The sequence below is a fragment of the Rhinopithecus roxellana genome, chromosome 9 (genome assembly GCF_007565055.1).
Source record: "Rhinopithecus roxellana isolate Shanxi Qingling chromosome 9, ASM756505v1, whole genome shotgun sequence".
NCBI classification, from domain to species: Eukaryota; Metazoa; Chordata; class Mammalia; order Primates; family Cercopithecidae; genus Rhinopithecus; species Rhinopithecus roxellana.
Genome location: NC_044557.1, coordinates 68009655 through 68025548, shown reverse-complemented (window position 1 = coordinate 68025548; position 15894 = coordinate 68009655). Strand labels below are relative to the sequence as shown.

Genomic DNA, 15894 nt, shown 5'->3' with positions numbered 1-15894 from the left:
GTTTGGCAGACTTCATTGATAAAGTCATCTGGGCCTGAAATTTTTTTGAGGGAAAATTTTTAGCTACAAATTCCATTTCTCAAATAGATATTGGGCTACTCAAGTTATTTCTTTCTTCTTGAGAGAGACTCAAGTTTGTGTCTTTCAAGGAAATTTTCTATTTCATCTAGGTTGTCAAATGTATTTGTATCAAGTTGTTCACAGTTTTCCCTTACTGTCTTTTTAATATTTGTAGAATGTGTACTGATATCACCTTTTTCCTGATATTGATAATTTGTCTTCTTTCTTTGCTGATCATTCTGCCTAAAGGCTTATCAATTGTATTGATACTTTAATAGATGCAACCTTTGGCTGCATTTACTTTCTCAATCGACTTTCTGTCTTTATTTCACTTATTTCTATTTTGACTTTTAGTCCCTTTCTTCTACTTGAGTCTATTTTGCTCTTCTTTTTGAAGTTTGTTAGGGTGAAAACCTGTCACTGATTCGAGTTTTTTTTGGTATTAATAATATATGTCCTGAATGCTATACATTTCCCTACTGTTCTGCTTTAGCTGTATCCCATGAATTTCGATACATTAGGTTTCATTTCATTCAGGTCAAAATAATTTTTTATTTCCTGTTTAACTTCTCCTTTGATTCATGGTTTAGAAGTGTTACTTGATTTATAAATATTTCAAGCTTGTCCAGAGATTTTCTGTTATTGATTTCTATTTTATTTCTATCATGATCAGGTAACACACTTTGACCTGAGTACTTTTAAATTTATCGGTACTTGTTTGGGCAGGAGTAAGGTCTACCTTAGTGAATATTCTCAATGAACTTGGAGGGAAGGTGTTTTCTGATTTGTGGAATGTTTTGTAAATGTCACATAAATCCTTCAAGCCTTCTATTTGTTCTATAAACATTGATAGAGGAGTACTAAAATCTCTTACTGTAATTGAGATTGTATCTATCCTGTAGTTTTATCACTGCATTTTCTTTTCTCTTCTCCCTTTCTTTCCCTTTCCCTTTCCCTTTCCTTCCTTCCTTCCTTCCTTCCTTCCTTCCTTCCTTCCTTCCTTCCTTCCTTCCTTCCTTCCTTCCTTCCTTCCTTCCTTCCTTCCTTCCTTCCTTCCTTCCTTCCTTCCTTTTCTTTCCTTCCTTTCCTTTCTTTTCTTTCTTTTCTTTCTCTCTTTCTCTCTCTCTCTCTTTCTTTTTTGACAGAGTCTCTCACTCTGTTGCCCAGGCTGGAGTGCAGTGTGATCATGGCTCACTGCAGCCTCGACTTCCCAGGCTCAAGCCATCTTACCAGCTCAGCCTCTCAAGTAGCTGGAACTGCAGGTGCATGCCACTGAACCTGGGTAATTTTTTAAAAAATAAAAATGGGGTCTCATTATGTTGTCCAGGTTGGTCTCAAACTCTCGGGCTCAATCAATTCTCCTACTCAGCCTCCCAAAGTGCTGAGATTACAGGTGTGAGTCACTATAGCCGGCTTTGACTAAAATTGAGGTATAATTTATATAACATAAATATTTGTTTTAAGTATACAGTTCAGAAATTTTCAGTAAATTCTAAAATCTGTGTATACATCACTATAATCTAATGTTAGAATATCTCCTTCACCGCCAAAGGATTACTCACACCCCTTTTCAGTCACTGTCTATTGCTACTTCCAGCCAACTGCTAACTTAATCTGTCTCAATAGATTTGTCACTTCTATACATGTTATATAAGTAGAATCATAGAACACATGGCCTTTTGCATCTAGCATCTTTCATTTAGCATAATATTTTTGAGGTTTGACTACATTGTAGTATGTAGCAGTATCTTCTTTCTTGTTATATATAGTAATCAGTTGTGCAGATATACCATATTTTATTATCCATTCACTGGTTGATGAATATTTCGACTATTTCTACCTTTTAATCATTGTGAATAATGCTGCTGTAAACATTCATGTACAAGTCTTTCAGTGAACATTCACTTTCATTTCTCTTGAAGGTAAATTAGTGGTCATATGCTAAATTTATTTTTAACTTTTTAAGAAAAGACCAAACTGTTTTCCAAAGTGTCTGTACCATTTCACATTTACATCAGCAAATGGATGAGGGTTCCAATTTCTGCACCTTCTTGCAAAAATTTGTTATCATCTTTCTTTTTTATTACATTCATTCTAGTGGGTATTAAATAATATAATTATGGCATAATTTGCATTTCACTAATAACTAACGATGTTGGGCATCTTTTCATGGCCTTATTTTTGATCCATATATTTTATTCTTTCAAATGACTATCAGGTATTTGCCCACTTTTTGACAGCACTATTTATCTTCTTACTATTATTGCATTTTAAGGGCTCTTTATATATTCTGGATACAAGTCCTCTGTCAAATATAAGATTCACAGATAAACATTATGTGCTGCATAATGATGTTTCAGTAAACAACTAATTGTATATGATAGTGGTCCCATACAATTATGATGGAACTGAAAAATTCCCTATTGATGTCATAGCCATCACAATGTCAGAGTATAATCACTTTATTTTTTATAAATAAAGTGTAGCCTAAGTTTTCAATGTTTATAAAGTCTACTGTAGTATACAATAATGTGCTAGGCCTTTGCATTCACTTACCAAGTTTCTCACCGACTCACCCTGAACAACTTCCAGTCCTGCAGTCTCCACTCATGGTAAGTACTCTATTCATGTATATCATTTTTTAATCTTTTATACCATATTTTGACTGTACCTTTTCTATATTTACATACATTTAGATAAATAAATACTTGTCATTGTGTTACAATTGCTTATAGTATTCAGCATAGTAACATGCTTGTACAGGTTTGTAGCCTACAAGCAACAGACTATACCACATTGCTGAGGTGTATAGTAGGCTATACCACCTAGGCTTGTATAAGTGCACTCTATGATGTTCATGCAATGATGACAATGTTTAATGGCACATTTCTCAGAAAGTAATCTGGTCATTAGCTGCCACGTGACTGCATTTTCTCCCAGCCTGAGGCTTTAAAAAAATCTTCTTAATGATGTCTTCAAAAGCAAATATTTTAAATTTTGATGCAGTCCAATGTATTATTTTTTATTGATCAAGCCTTCAGTGTTGTTTTGGGGAAAACTCTGCATAACCCAAAGGAATGAAGATTTTTCTCCTATGTTTTCTTTTTTATTATTATTATTATTATACTTTAAGTTCTAGGGTGCATGTGCATAACGTGCAGGTTTGTTACATATGTATACTTGTGCCATGTTGGTGTGCTGCACCCATCAACTCGTCAGCACCCATCAACTCGTCATTTATATCAGGTATAACTCCCAGTGCAATCCCTCCCCCCTCCCCCTTCCCCATGATAGGCCCCGGTGTGTGATGTTCCCCTTCCCGAGTCCAAGTGATTTCATTGTTCAGTTCCCACCTATGAGTGAGAATATGCAGTGTTTGGTTTTCTGTTCTTGCGATAGTTTGCTAAGAATGATGGTTTCCAGCTGCATCCTTGTCCCTACAAAGGACACAAACTCATCCTTTTTTATGGCTGCATAATATTCCATCTTGTATATGTGCCACATTTTCTTAATCCAGTCTGTCACAGATGGACATTTGGGTTGATTCCAAGTCTTTGCTATTGTGAATAGTGCCGCAATAAACATACATGTGCATGTGTCTTTATAGCAGCATGATTTATGATCCTTTGGGTATATACCCAGTAATGGGATGGCTGGGTCATATGGTACATCTAGTTCTAGATCCTTGAGGAATTGCCATACTGTTTTCCATAATGGTTGAACTAGTTTACAATCCCACCAACAGTGTAAAAGTGTTCCTATTTCTCCACATCCTCTCCAGCACCTGTTGTTTCCTGACTTTTTGATGATTGCCATTCTAACTGGTGTGAGATGGTATCTCATTGTGGTTTTGATTTGCATTTCTCTGATGGCCAGTGACGATGAGCATTTTTTCATGTGTCTGTTGGCTGTATGAATGTCTTCTTTTGAGAAATGTCTGTTCATATCCTTTGCCCACTTTTTGATGGGGTTGTTTGTTTTTTCTTGTAAATTTGTTTGAGTTCTTTGTAGGTTGAAGACTTTTATAGTCTCAACTCTTACAGCTGGGTCTATTATCCACTTTAAGTCAATTTTTGTGTATAGCATGAGGTCAGGTCTAAATTGAGTATTTTGTATGTGGATATTAAATTGTTCCAGAATTATTAGTAAAAACAAAACAAAACAAAACTATTTCCTCCATTGATTTGTTTTGGATCCTTTGTTGAGAGTCAACTGACCATGAATATAATTTTTAATTCTAAATTTGGTTCAATTTATCTATAGGTCTATCATTATGCCGGTATTATACCATTGCAATTACTGTAGCTGTACAATAAATATGGAAATGAGGAAATATACATCTTCCAGATTTGTTTTGGCTGCTCTGGATCTTATACTTTCTCATAGAAAGGCTAGAATCTGCTTATTAATTTCAGCAAAATATCCTGCTTAGATTTTGATAGGAATTGGGTTTAATCTGTAGACTAATTGGGAGAAGAGCTATCATCTTAATAATACTGGCTGCTCCAATTCATGCATGTGGAATACATCTCCATTTATTTATATCTCTTTTTCGTTTCTCTGAACAATGTTTTGTGATTTTTTGGTGTACAAGTTTGAACTTCTTTTGTAAAATTTAATTCATCGTTGTTGTTTTTTTTCGTTTGTTTGTTTTGTGATGGAGTCTTACTCTCTCACCCAGGCTGGAGTGCAGTGGCATGATTTCAGCTCACTGCAACCTCTGCCCTCCAAGTTCAAGTGATTATCCTGTCTCAGCCTCCTGAGTAGCTGTGATTACAGGCGCCTGCCACCATGCCCGGCTAATTTTTGTATGGTTAGCAGAGATGGGGTTTCACCATGTTGGCCAGGCTGGTCTCAAACTCCTGACTTCAAGTGATCTGCCCACCTTGGCATCCCAAAGGGCTGGGATTACAGGCATGAGCCACTGCGCTTGGTCAAAAATGTTTTCTTAATTTCATTCTCAAAATGTTAATGGATAGATTCTCCTATATTGTTCATGTATCTTGGGACCTTGCTGTCCTTGTTTATTAGTTCTAGTAGTTTTTGTGTGGGTTCTTTAGAATCGTCTACATATAGAATCATGTTATCTGTGAATAAACGCAGTTTCTCTCTCTTCTCCCTCACCATTCTGAATGCCTTTTATGTATTTTTCTTGCCTGACTGTCCTAACTACAATCTCCAGTGCACTGCTGAATAGAAGTGATAAGAAGAGACATCCTTTCCTAGTTATCAATATTAGAGGGAAAGCGTTTATTACCATGAAATATGGTTTGTCATCTAAAGGGTGTTCATAGGTGGTCTTTACCAGAAAGTTCTCTTCTATGCACACTTTGTGGAGGGTTCTTTTCTAGGCCTACTATGTTCTCTTCCATGCCCATTCACTTTTTTTTTTTTTAATTGTGAATGAGCACTGAATTCTGCCAAAGCTTTTTCTTCATATTTTCATATATTCATGTGGTTTTGATTCCTTTTTCTATTAATATGTTGAATTACATTAATTGACTTTTGGATAATAAACCAACTGTACGTTACTAGGATAAATCCCTTTTGGCTATGGTGTACAATCTTTTGTATATACTGTTGGATTCGATTCATTAATAGTTTGTTGAAGATGTCTGTGTGTATGTTCATGAGGAACATTGGTCTGTAGTTTTCTTTTCTTTTAATGTGTTTGTCTGACTTTGGCATGAGGGAAATACTGGCCTTATAGAATGAATTGGTGGGTATTCCCTTTCTCTTTCTAATCAAGGAATTTGAGAAACATTAGTGTTTCTTTTCTTAGGTTTAAAAGAATTCAAGAGTGAAGCCTAGGCTTTTCTTTGTGGGAAGATTTTTTCATTATCAATTCATTAATTCAACTTCTTTACTTATTATAGGTTTATTCAGATTTTTAGCTGTTTATGGATCAGTTTCTGCAATTTGTGGCTCTCCAGGAATTTATCCGTGTCATCCATGCTGTTTAACTTTTTGGCATAGAATTGTTCATTGTATTCCAGTATAATTCCCCAAAGGGGAATTATACACTTTTAATGATAACTGTTCACCTATATGTTCTATCAACATATATTTTCAGCAGTATCTCACTCTACTGGTATCAATTTACTGTATTAGTTCATTTTCTGCTGTTGATAAAGACATACTCGAGACTGGGAAGAAGAAGAGTTTTAATGGACTTATAGTTCCACATGACTGGGGAGGCCTCACAATCATGGTGGAAGGCATGATCTTTGAAATATGATACATATACTTAAAATTAAATGCAATATTTATCCACTAGATGAAGAAAAACCCTTAAGGAGGTTCTTGTCACCAAAGGAGTTTATAACATATTAGTAATTTATTCATATTCTGACTTGTACCTTCCATTATGACTAATGTATTGTATTAGCCTAATTAGCCAAAGGTAATGTTGTTTTTAGCTTTCTATCTATTCCTAAATGTTATTTCCTAGTTTTTATTTCTTTCTTTTATGTGTATGTACATGTTTTTACTTATCTTCAGGCTTACATATCATTAATAAATTATTTATTAGAGGTTAGTTGGTAGTGACAAGACTGACATGGTACAACATGGAGTCATTATGTCACCCACGGGTAAGTTTAATACTATTACTGACTAAGTACCAGAAAGATCATTTGGGGATGTGAAAATATTAAAAGTTGCAAGATAAATTATAATAACTGCATGAAAATCCATGACACATACAGCTAACCAGTACTCTAATCTCATTTTTTCTCATTCCTAAGTAGCATGGGAAAAAAATGAAAAATGTTGATAGACTTAAGTGTTTCAGGTATTGAGAGTCCTCAAGTCTACTAGTTATTGCAATAAAAATGGAAAGAAAGCCCAGTCCCGAATGAAAAGAAGATGTTGGCTAGCGTTAGCAGCCTATAAACTTTAAGAATTAGTATATAAATTACATTAGGTTGGTACATATAGTAGTAACCATTATGTAGTAACCCGTCATCCTACACTGTAATTCAGAGAGAAAGTACCAAATAGATACAATGGTCACAAAGAATAAAATTAATTTACATACAGTTCATTGTAACATGATTATTATGACAAAGGATGTCGTAATGGCATTTGAAAATAGAAGTGGATGAGTGTTTACTGTGTGGGGAGGCTGAAAGAAGTTGATGCTGTAGAATTAGTGTTCAATTAATACCATCCAAAGGTACAAGACTGTATTAAGTGGAAATAAAATTCCAGTAAAGGGGTTATTTTAAAAAGGATTGAAAATAATTCTCTAGGTTTTCCTATGACTACTAAGTATCCCATAAGATCAATCTTTACCTCTAATTCTCTACTAATCATGCAGTCTTCTAATATATATATATAATATATTCTTCTATTCAGCAGAAGTGTGTGATTCAGATAGACAATACTCATTTGTCAAATTGCCAGCTATACTTCCCATGATTAATAAATGACATGGCATTTGTGCTTATAAATTTAAACTTCCAAAATTTGGTTAATGTCAATGACTCCTGCAGCACTTGACAAAATGTTGCTAAAACTGGAGCATGCTGTCTCCACAAAGATATAACCACCCCATGAATACTATGCAAAACAGTATACATATACCTCAGTTTCCAATAGTAGATTCATTAGAAAAATAATGACCTGAGTTTTAGGAGTGAAGAGCTTAAAATGTCATTATTCAATGTGGAAAATATTTCTGAGTTTATTTTAAGCATCTATAGAATGATGTAATTCTATTTTACATTTCAGACTGTAAAATCCAGGGCAAAATGTAATGTTGATGATAATAATAACAATAATAACAATAATATCAGTTTATATTATTGAGACTAATTAATTCTTATAACTACCCTGTAAGGCAGGTATTACTATTTCACTTTTACGAATGAAGAAAGTGAGGCATAGAGAGAGGATCTGCCACAAGACATACAGTTCTAAAGTGTAAGAATTAATATTTAAACCCAGGGTAGTCTGAAATTAAAATTCATGGTTTCAACCACTATAGTATACTTGGTATACTACATATTCATAAAATACCTAGAGTAATAAAGGAGGAAATGATAATTTTGTGCATACAGCTATGTGGCTAAATTCATATTAGCCATCTTATTCCTATATTTAGGATTCTAAGCACTAAGATTTAAATGTAAATGTGCTTATTTGGTGTCATATCACCCAAAATACAAATATAAACCACTTCAACATTGTGATAGGTGATTGCTATGGGTACAACCTTATTTTAGTGTTTCAAACAATTCAAAAGCTTTAATAATAGCTATGGAAATACTAACAAATGACTATTAATATTCACAATGATATCTTCAAATTCTTTATCATATATATAACTCAAGATTAGGAAAATTCAATAAAAATATGAAAGAATTTCGGTAAAACTTACTTTGCAATCTCCGTGTTGGGCTCTCTCCATGGAGCTGTCTTCGTGGCATATATGGAGAAGGGTGGGGGAGTGGCAATGAAGAGACATCATGCGTCTGAAGTTTGTACCAGTGTGGCTCATCATCTAATAATGCTGTTTCTAATTCAATTAAAATCTACAAACCCAAGAGACAAAGGACTGTCATAATATACCAGTAATAAAGAAATTACGTTAAATAGTCCTACAACTTTTGTAGTAATAATTGTAATAGTAATGCTATTACATGAAAAACAAGGTCATTTAGATGTTGCAAAATTGTCAATATGCTTTTGACAATAAATAAACTTTTATAACTTCTTAGTGATTTAGTAGTTTTAAATATCTAAGACATTTATTTTTTTGACCCTTGACTACCCATTACTAGAGGCTATCAAATTTACCGTTACAAAAGTAACACTTTTCATTTTAAATGACTGTAATAATAACTAATATTTGCATATCATTTTAGAATTTTAAAAGCGTTTTTATTTAGAGTCAACCTAAATGCCCATCAGTGATGACTGAGTAAAGAAAATATACATATACACCATGGAATACTAATATACATATACACCATGGAATACTAAGCAACCATAAAAAAGAACAAGATCATTCCTTCGCAGGGACATGGATGGAGCAGGAGGCCATCATCCTTAGCAAACTAATGCATGAACAGAAAACCAAATACCACGCAGTCTCACTTTTAAGTGGGAGCTAAATGATGAGAACACATGGACCCACAGAGGCAAATAATACATACTGGGGCCTATCGGAGGGTAGAGGGTAGGAGAAGGGAGAGTATCAGGAAAAATACTAATTGGTACTAGGCTTAATACCTCAGTAATGAAATAATCTGCACAACAAACCCCATTAAACATGTTTACCTATGTAACAAACCTCCACATGTATCCCTGAACTTAAAAGTTAAAAAAAAATTAACTTTTATAAGAACTTTTAAATGGGAAGAGAAAAACAAATTTGAAGTGTCTACTGTGTATTAAGAACCGTGCCATATTATCTGCCATAATTATTTTAAAAATTACTAGCTTTGTCTTATTGTTTAATTTTCATAAGCAAAAATACCAAGGCTAACAAATGTTAAAAGAACTTATCTAAGGTCACACCAGCTTTTAAGTGAAAGAGGTGTAAACTGAATCAGCCTGTCTAATTTAAAATTCTGAATTTATCATACCATCCTGCTAAAGATTTAAAACAAGAAAAGAAAAAAACAAGAATGGATTTTAAACATGAACCATATTACAATACAAATTTTATAACACGAATTTTTAAAAATTTACCCAAAATATAAGTCTGTAGAAATTAATGTCTATTTTTTTTAGGAGGTTGTGCAAGTGACAGTGTTTGTGCTTTGTGTTTACAAGAATGGCCACATAAAGATAAATTACTATTTACCTAAGGGAGGTAAAGAAGCAACACAGCCAAGTTAATATTTCATTCTTTCTTTTTTGTTTTTGAGACAGGGTCTTGCTCTGTCACCCAGGCTGGAGTGCAGGGGTGCTAACTCATAGCTAACTGCAGCCTCAAACTCCTGGGGTAAGGCAATTCTCCCACCTCAGCCTCCTGAGTAGCTACGACTACTGTATGCACCACCATGCCCAGCTAATTTCTTTTTTTATTTTTTTTAAACATGGGGGTCTTGCTATGTTACCTAGGCTGGTCTTGGACTCCTGGTCTCAAGCTATCCCCATCTCCACTTCCCAAAGGATTGGTATTACAAGTGTGAGCTACCATGCCTGGAGTTATTTCACTCTTTCTAAATTTTCCCTAGTCATTTTCAAAATTATAGGTACTGGGTTCCAAAGTATTACAAACACACAATACAACACACTTATTTAATTCTCATATTAACCCTGAGTTGCATAAAGTATTATTCCTCCTTGGTTGAAGAACAAACTGAAGCACGGATGGGTCAAATAACTTGTTCAAAGACCCAAGGCTAAGAAGTGGTAGTGCCAGGAATATAAACCCAGTCAGTTAGCTCCAGAATCTCTGCTCCTAACAACTGTGTGAATCTTCTTCCCAAAGGTCATACAAGGGATTTTAGTTTAGTTTAGTTTTTTTTTTTTTTTTTTTTTTTTGAGATGGAGTCTTGCTCTGTCGCCCAGGCTGGAGTGCAGTGGCGTGATCTTGGCTCACTGCAAGCTCTGCCTCCCGGGCTCAAGCGATTCTCTTGCCTCAGACTCCTGAGTAGTTGGAATTACAGTAGCCCACCACCGTGCCCAGCTAATTTTTGTATTTTTGGTAGAGATGGGGTTTTGCCACATTGGCCAGGCTGGTCTCGAACTCCTGACCTCAGGTGATCTGCCCCCCCCCCCACCCCCCGGCCTCCCAAAGTGCTGGGAATACAGAAGCATTTTTAGTTTACCACTCTTTGGTTCCTCAGCTGACAACACTCACTTCAATATTTCTATAGACTTGTTTTTCCCATGAGATTACCATTTAATTTACGCAGCAAAACAAAACAAAAAACCAACAAAAAGTTTGGCTGTGTTCCCACCCAAATCTCATCTTGAATTTTAACTCCCACAATACCCTTGTGTCATGAGAGAGACCCAGTGGGAGGCAACTGAATAATGAAGGTGGGTCTTTCTCATGCTGTTCTCCTCATAATGAATAAATCTCACAAGATCTAATTGTTTTATAAAGAGGAGTTCTCCTGCACAAGTTCTCTCTTTGCCTGCTTCCATCCATGTAAGACATGACTTGTTCTTCCTTGCCTTCCACCATGATTGTGAGGCCTCCCCAGTCACGTGGAACTATAAGTCCATTAAAACTCTTCTTCTTCCTAGTCTCGAGTATGTCTTTATCAGCAGCATGAAAACAAACTAATACAGTAAATTGATACCAGTAGAGTGAGACACTGCTGAAAAGATACCTGAAAATGTGGAAGTGCTTTGGAACTGAGTAATGGGCAGGGGTTGGAACAGTTTGGAGGGCTCAGAAGAAGACGGGAAAATGTGGGAAAGTTTGGAACTTCCTAGAGACTTGTTGAATGACTTTGCCCAAAATGCTGATAGCTATATGGACAATAAAGTCCAGGCTGAGGTAGTCTCATATGGAAAGGAGAATTTTTTTAGGAACTGCAGCAAAGGTGATTCTTATTATGTTTTAGCAAAGACACTGGTAGCATTTTACCCCTGCCCCAGAGATTTGTGGAACTTTGAACTTGAGGGAGATGATTTAGGCTATCTGGTGGAACAAATGTTGAAGCAGCAAAGCATTCAAGAGGTGACTTGGGTTCTGTTAAAGGCATTTCATTTTATAAGGGAAGCAGAGCATAAAAGTTTGGAAAACTTGTATCCTGACAGTATGATAGAAAAGAAGATATCATTTTCTGAGGAAAAGTTCAAGCCAGCTGCAGAAATTTGCATAAGTAATGAGGGGCCAAATGTTAATCGCCTATGCGCAATGGGGAAAATGTCTCCAGGGCAATTCAGAGGTCTTCATAGCAGCCCCTCCCATCACAGGCCTGGAGCCCTAGGAGGAAGAAATGGTTTTGTGGGCCAGGCCCAGGGTCCCCATGCTGTGACACCAAGTCTATGGACTTGGTGTCCTGCGTCCCAACTGCTTCAGCTGTGACAAAAAGGAGCCAACCTACAGCTTGGGCCATTGCTTCAGAGGGTGCAAGCCCAAGCCTTGGCAGCTTCCACAGAGTGATGAGCCTGCAGGTATACAGCAGTCAAGAACTGAGATTTGGGAACCTCTGCTTAGATTTCAGAGGATGTATGGAAATGCCTGGATGTCCAGGTAAAAGTTTGTTGCAGGGGTGGGGCTCTCATGGAGAACCTCTGCTAGGGCAGTGCAGAAGGGAAATGTGGGGTCAGAGCCCAAATACAGAGTCCCTACTGGGGCACAGCCTAGTGGAGCTGTGAGAAGATGGCCACCAACCAGAATGGTAGATCCACCTACAGCTTGCACTGTGCACCTGGAAAACCCACAGACACTCAATGGCAGCCCATGAAAACAGCCGGAAGGGAGGCTATACCCTGCAAAGCCACAGGGACGGAGTTGCCCAAGATCATGGGAACCCACCTCTTGCATCAGCATGACCCGGATGTGAGACATGGAGTCAAAGGAGATTATTTTAGAGCTTTAAGATTTGATAGCATCACTGGATTTCAGACTTGCATGAGGCTTTGTTTTGGGCAATTTCTCCCATTTGGAATGGCTGTATTTACCCAATGCCTGTACCCCCATTGTATCTAGGGAGTAACTAACCTGCTTTTGATTATATAGTCTCATAGGCAGAAGGGACTTACCTAGTCTCAGATGAGACTTTGGACTTCGGACTCTGGACTTTTGAGTTAATTCTGAGTTAAGACTTCGGAGACTATTGGGAAGGCATGATTGGTTTTGAAATGTGATGACATGAGATTTGGGAGGGGACAGAATGGAATGATATGGTTTGGCTGTGACCCCACCCAAATTTCCTCTTGAATTATAACTTCCACAATTTTCATGTGTCGTGGGAAGGACCCAGTGGGAGGTAATCAAATAATGTGGGTGGGTCTTTCTCATGCTGTTCTCCTCATAGTGAATAAATCTCACGAGATCTGATGATTTTATAAAGAGGAGTTTCCCTGCACAATCTCTCTCTCTTTTTGCCTGCCACCATTCATGTAAGACGTGACTTGCTCCTCCTTGCCTTCTGCCATGTGAACTGTAAGTACACTAAATCCTTTTTTCTTCTCAGTCTTGGGTATGTCTTTATCAGCAGCGTGAAAATGAACTAATACACCAACCACACTGAAAAAGGCTGAAAGTGAGTAACTTAACATGCTAATAGCTGGATAAGTGCTTCCCATCTTGCCTTCTTCAATCATTCTCCACATTACAGTTGGAAATACTTTTCTCAAGTACAGTCAAACCATTTTCTTTTTAAAGAAAATATGAGACTGGGCAAGATGACGAGATCCCATTCCTACAAAAAAAATAAAATTAGCTGGGCATAGTGGTGGGTACCTGTAGTCCCAGCTACTTGGGAAGCTGAGGCAGAAGAATTACTTGAGCCCAAGAGCTTGAGGCAGCAGTAAGCTATGACTGTGCCACTGTGACAAAGCGAGACTCCATAGAGATGGGAAAGAGAGAATTGGTTATTGGTTATTGGTTCCTATTATTGACCAGATAAATCCAAATTTGTTTACATATTAAGTGACATGCCCAGGTCTCAGTTTAAGCCTCAAACCTCATTTCTTACCACATTCCCTTCCAATTTCAGTGCAATTGACCAGTATCTCCTCACCTTGATGTCTTCTTATTCCCTCTGCAGGAATTTCACTCCCCTTGAATTTGCTAAATTCCTCTCTCTCTGTGAAGACTTGCTTTGACCACCTGCCCTCCTCTGCACAGCAATTATGTATTCCTATTGCATTTTCCCCTTCATATCAATTGGCATGTTATATTCTAATTGCTATTCATGTGTCTGTATCACCAATGAATTGTAAATTCCTTGAAGTAAGTAACACTCCTTATTTAACTTTGAAGGCTCAGTCTATAGCACAGTGCCTGTTACATTGCAGGGCTTGAAAATAATCCATAAATAAATGGTTTAATAATCCATAAATAAATGGTTTGTACTTATTAGTGGTACAGTCTGTTCAGTAAACTACCAAAATATATACATATCACTATAAAACAAAGCAATATATTTGTGAAATACAAATCTTTTATCATTCAACACTGAGAGTTCTAAAATAAGAACTGACATGTAAAATCTGTCAGAATATGTACAACCACTGTTTTCTATAGTTTCAAGTTTTGTCCTAAAGCAGCAGCTGAAATACATTCCATTAAAGAAATTGTGCCTACTTTTGCAGATATTCTACATATAAAATTATACTGACAGTTATATAAATAAAAGCATTCAGGATAACATGAATAGCATAAACTTTAAAACAACTCCAGATACCTCGCCTAAGAATTCACTTTCTTCCTCTCGAACTCGAGCTTGATCCCAAAGGGTAATCTCTAGCATTCGTTCCCGAAATTCTCTTCGGTGGACTGGAGAATAAATGAATGTTTGGTTCCATTTGGGTTCCAATGTTTTCTTTACTGTTTTAGTTCTTCTCTTGTTTTTATCACTATGGAAAAAAACCAACAAATTATGAACTTACATAGAACCACAAGTTTTATCCTAAAATTTTTTAATTTAAAATTTCTCAGTAAACAAGTCAGGTGACATTTTACCATCAAATTATCATACATTGCAAGTGTTATAACCTTTAAAATTATTATGAAAAATTTAAGGTGTATAATATATCACACTTTATAGATATGACAATAATAGCGAAGTTACAATAAATGTAAAATTTTTTCCATGATAAATTATTGAAAACTTAATCTTTCTCAAAATCTAAATAAAACTAGACCTGAGAATCTTAACTCAATAATTTTTTAACACATCGCCCTACTGAAAACCTTCTAAATGATAATTAACCAGAAACATTACATATACTATTCCTTTAAACTACAGAAGTCTCATTGTACAAAAAGATGAGTAAATTGTGATATTCACAACTTCTTATCTACAAAGTTCTAGCTAATGACCAATTATAATCTATTTTTATAAAGATACTTTTTTAAATATAAGAAATTCATATTTATTTGACATATATTTGTTATTTTAAAACATTGTAAATTTATTTCTATGTGAGGTAGTCACCACAAAGAGTTGAAAATGCAAGATAACCATCCCAATAAATGGGATTGCCAGTTCAAAGGTTTTCATGTTCTTTTTGGTTGTATATCTCTGTACGTGTGTCACCATACTGTTATACTAACATACTGTTCATATTGGAAAATAGACTAAAACAGAAACTAAAAATAACAAAATAAAAATTTTTAAACATTCAAATATTTCTTCCCGACCATGAAAGGATTATCCTGTACATCACCTAGGGTACATCCAGCCTATTTGGAGATCATTAATCTTGCTTATTAGACAGGATCACTGGCTGGACAGGAATACAATTTTCTAGGAAATACAATTTAAGCTACCTAAGAGAACTATTTAAAATGACAGACAAGCTCCAGTTAGAACAGTATCAACTGCTACAAATTATCTCAGCACAACACGGTTCCAAGAGTTTTGGGAAATAGGGAGGAGAGAGAACTAAGAAGGGGTAGAATTGTCTCTGAAATTGGGAAGTAATGCAACTTCTTCTCATTGGAATTTTAAGTTTAATATAGATTTTACTTGAATGATGAAGAGGTATTATATGTTTCCAAAGCACACATATATAATGTGGCAGAAAGATGACTTTAAATATACAAATTGATAATGAATTTTGTTAATACACATGGACAAGATAACATGCAATGTAGCTTTATTAACCATGAAGGCATTGGCAGAAAAATGACATTGCAAACCCATGTAGGAGATTTTATCTCTATACATGGAAAGAAGTGATAAT

At 35.8% G+C, this 15894-nt stretch overlaps 1 protein-coding gene across 34 annotated transcripts in view; it reads right to left on the bottom strand.

Annotated features, from left to right (window-relative positions):
- RIMS2 (regulating synaptic membrane exocytosis 2) overlaps nucleotides 1–15894 on the bottom strand; it is a 792768-nt gene that overhangs the window by 315933 nt on the left and 460941 nt on the right. For all 34 annotated transcript variants that reach the window (XM_030937587.1, XM_030937589.1, XM_030937577.1 and 31 more), the window contains 2 exons: nucleotides 14391–14562; nucleotides 8444–8597 (listed from right to left, as the gene is read on the bottom strand). In XM_030937587.1, coding sequence (XP_030793447.1) covers nucleotides 8444–8597; nucleotides 14391–14562 — 326 coding nt within the window. The remainder of the gene's footprint in view (nucleotides 1–8443; nucleotides 8598–14390; nucleotides 14563–15894) is intronic.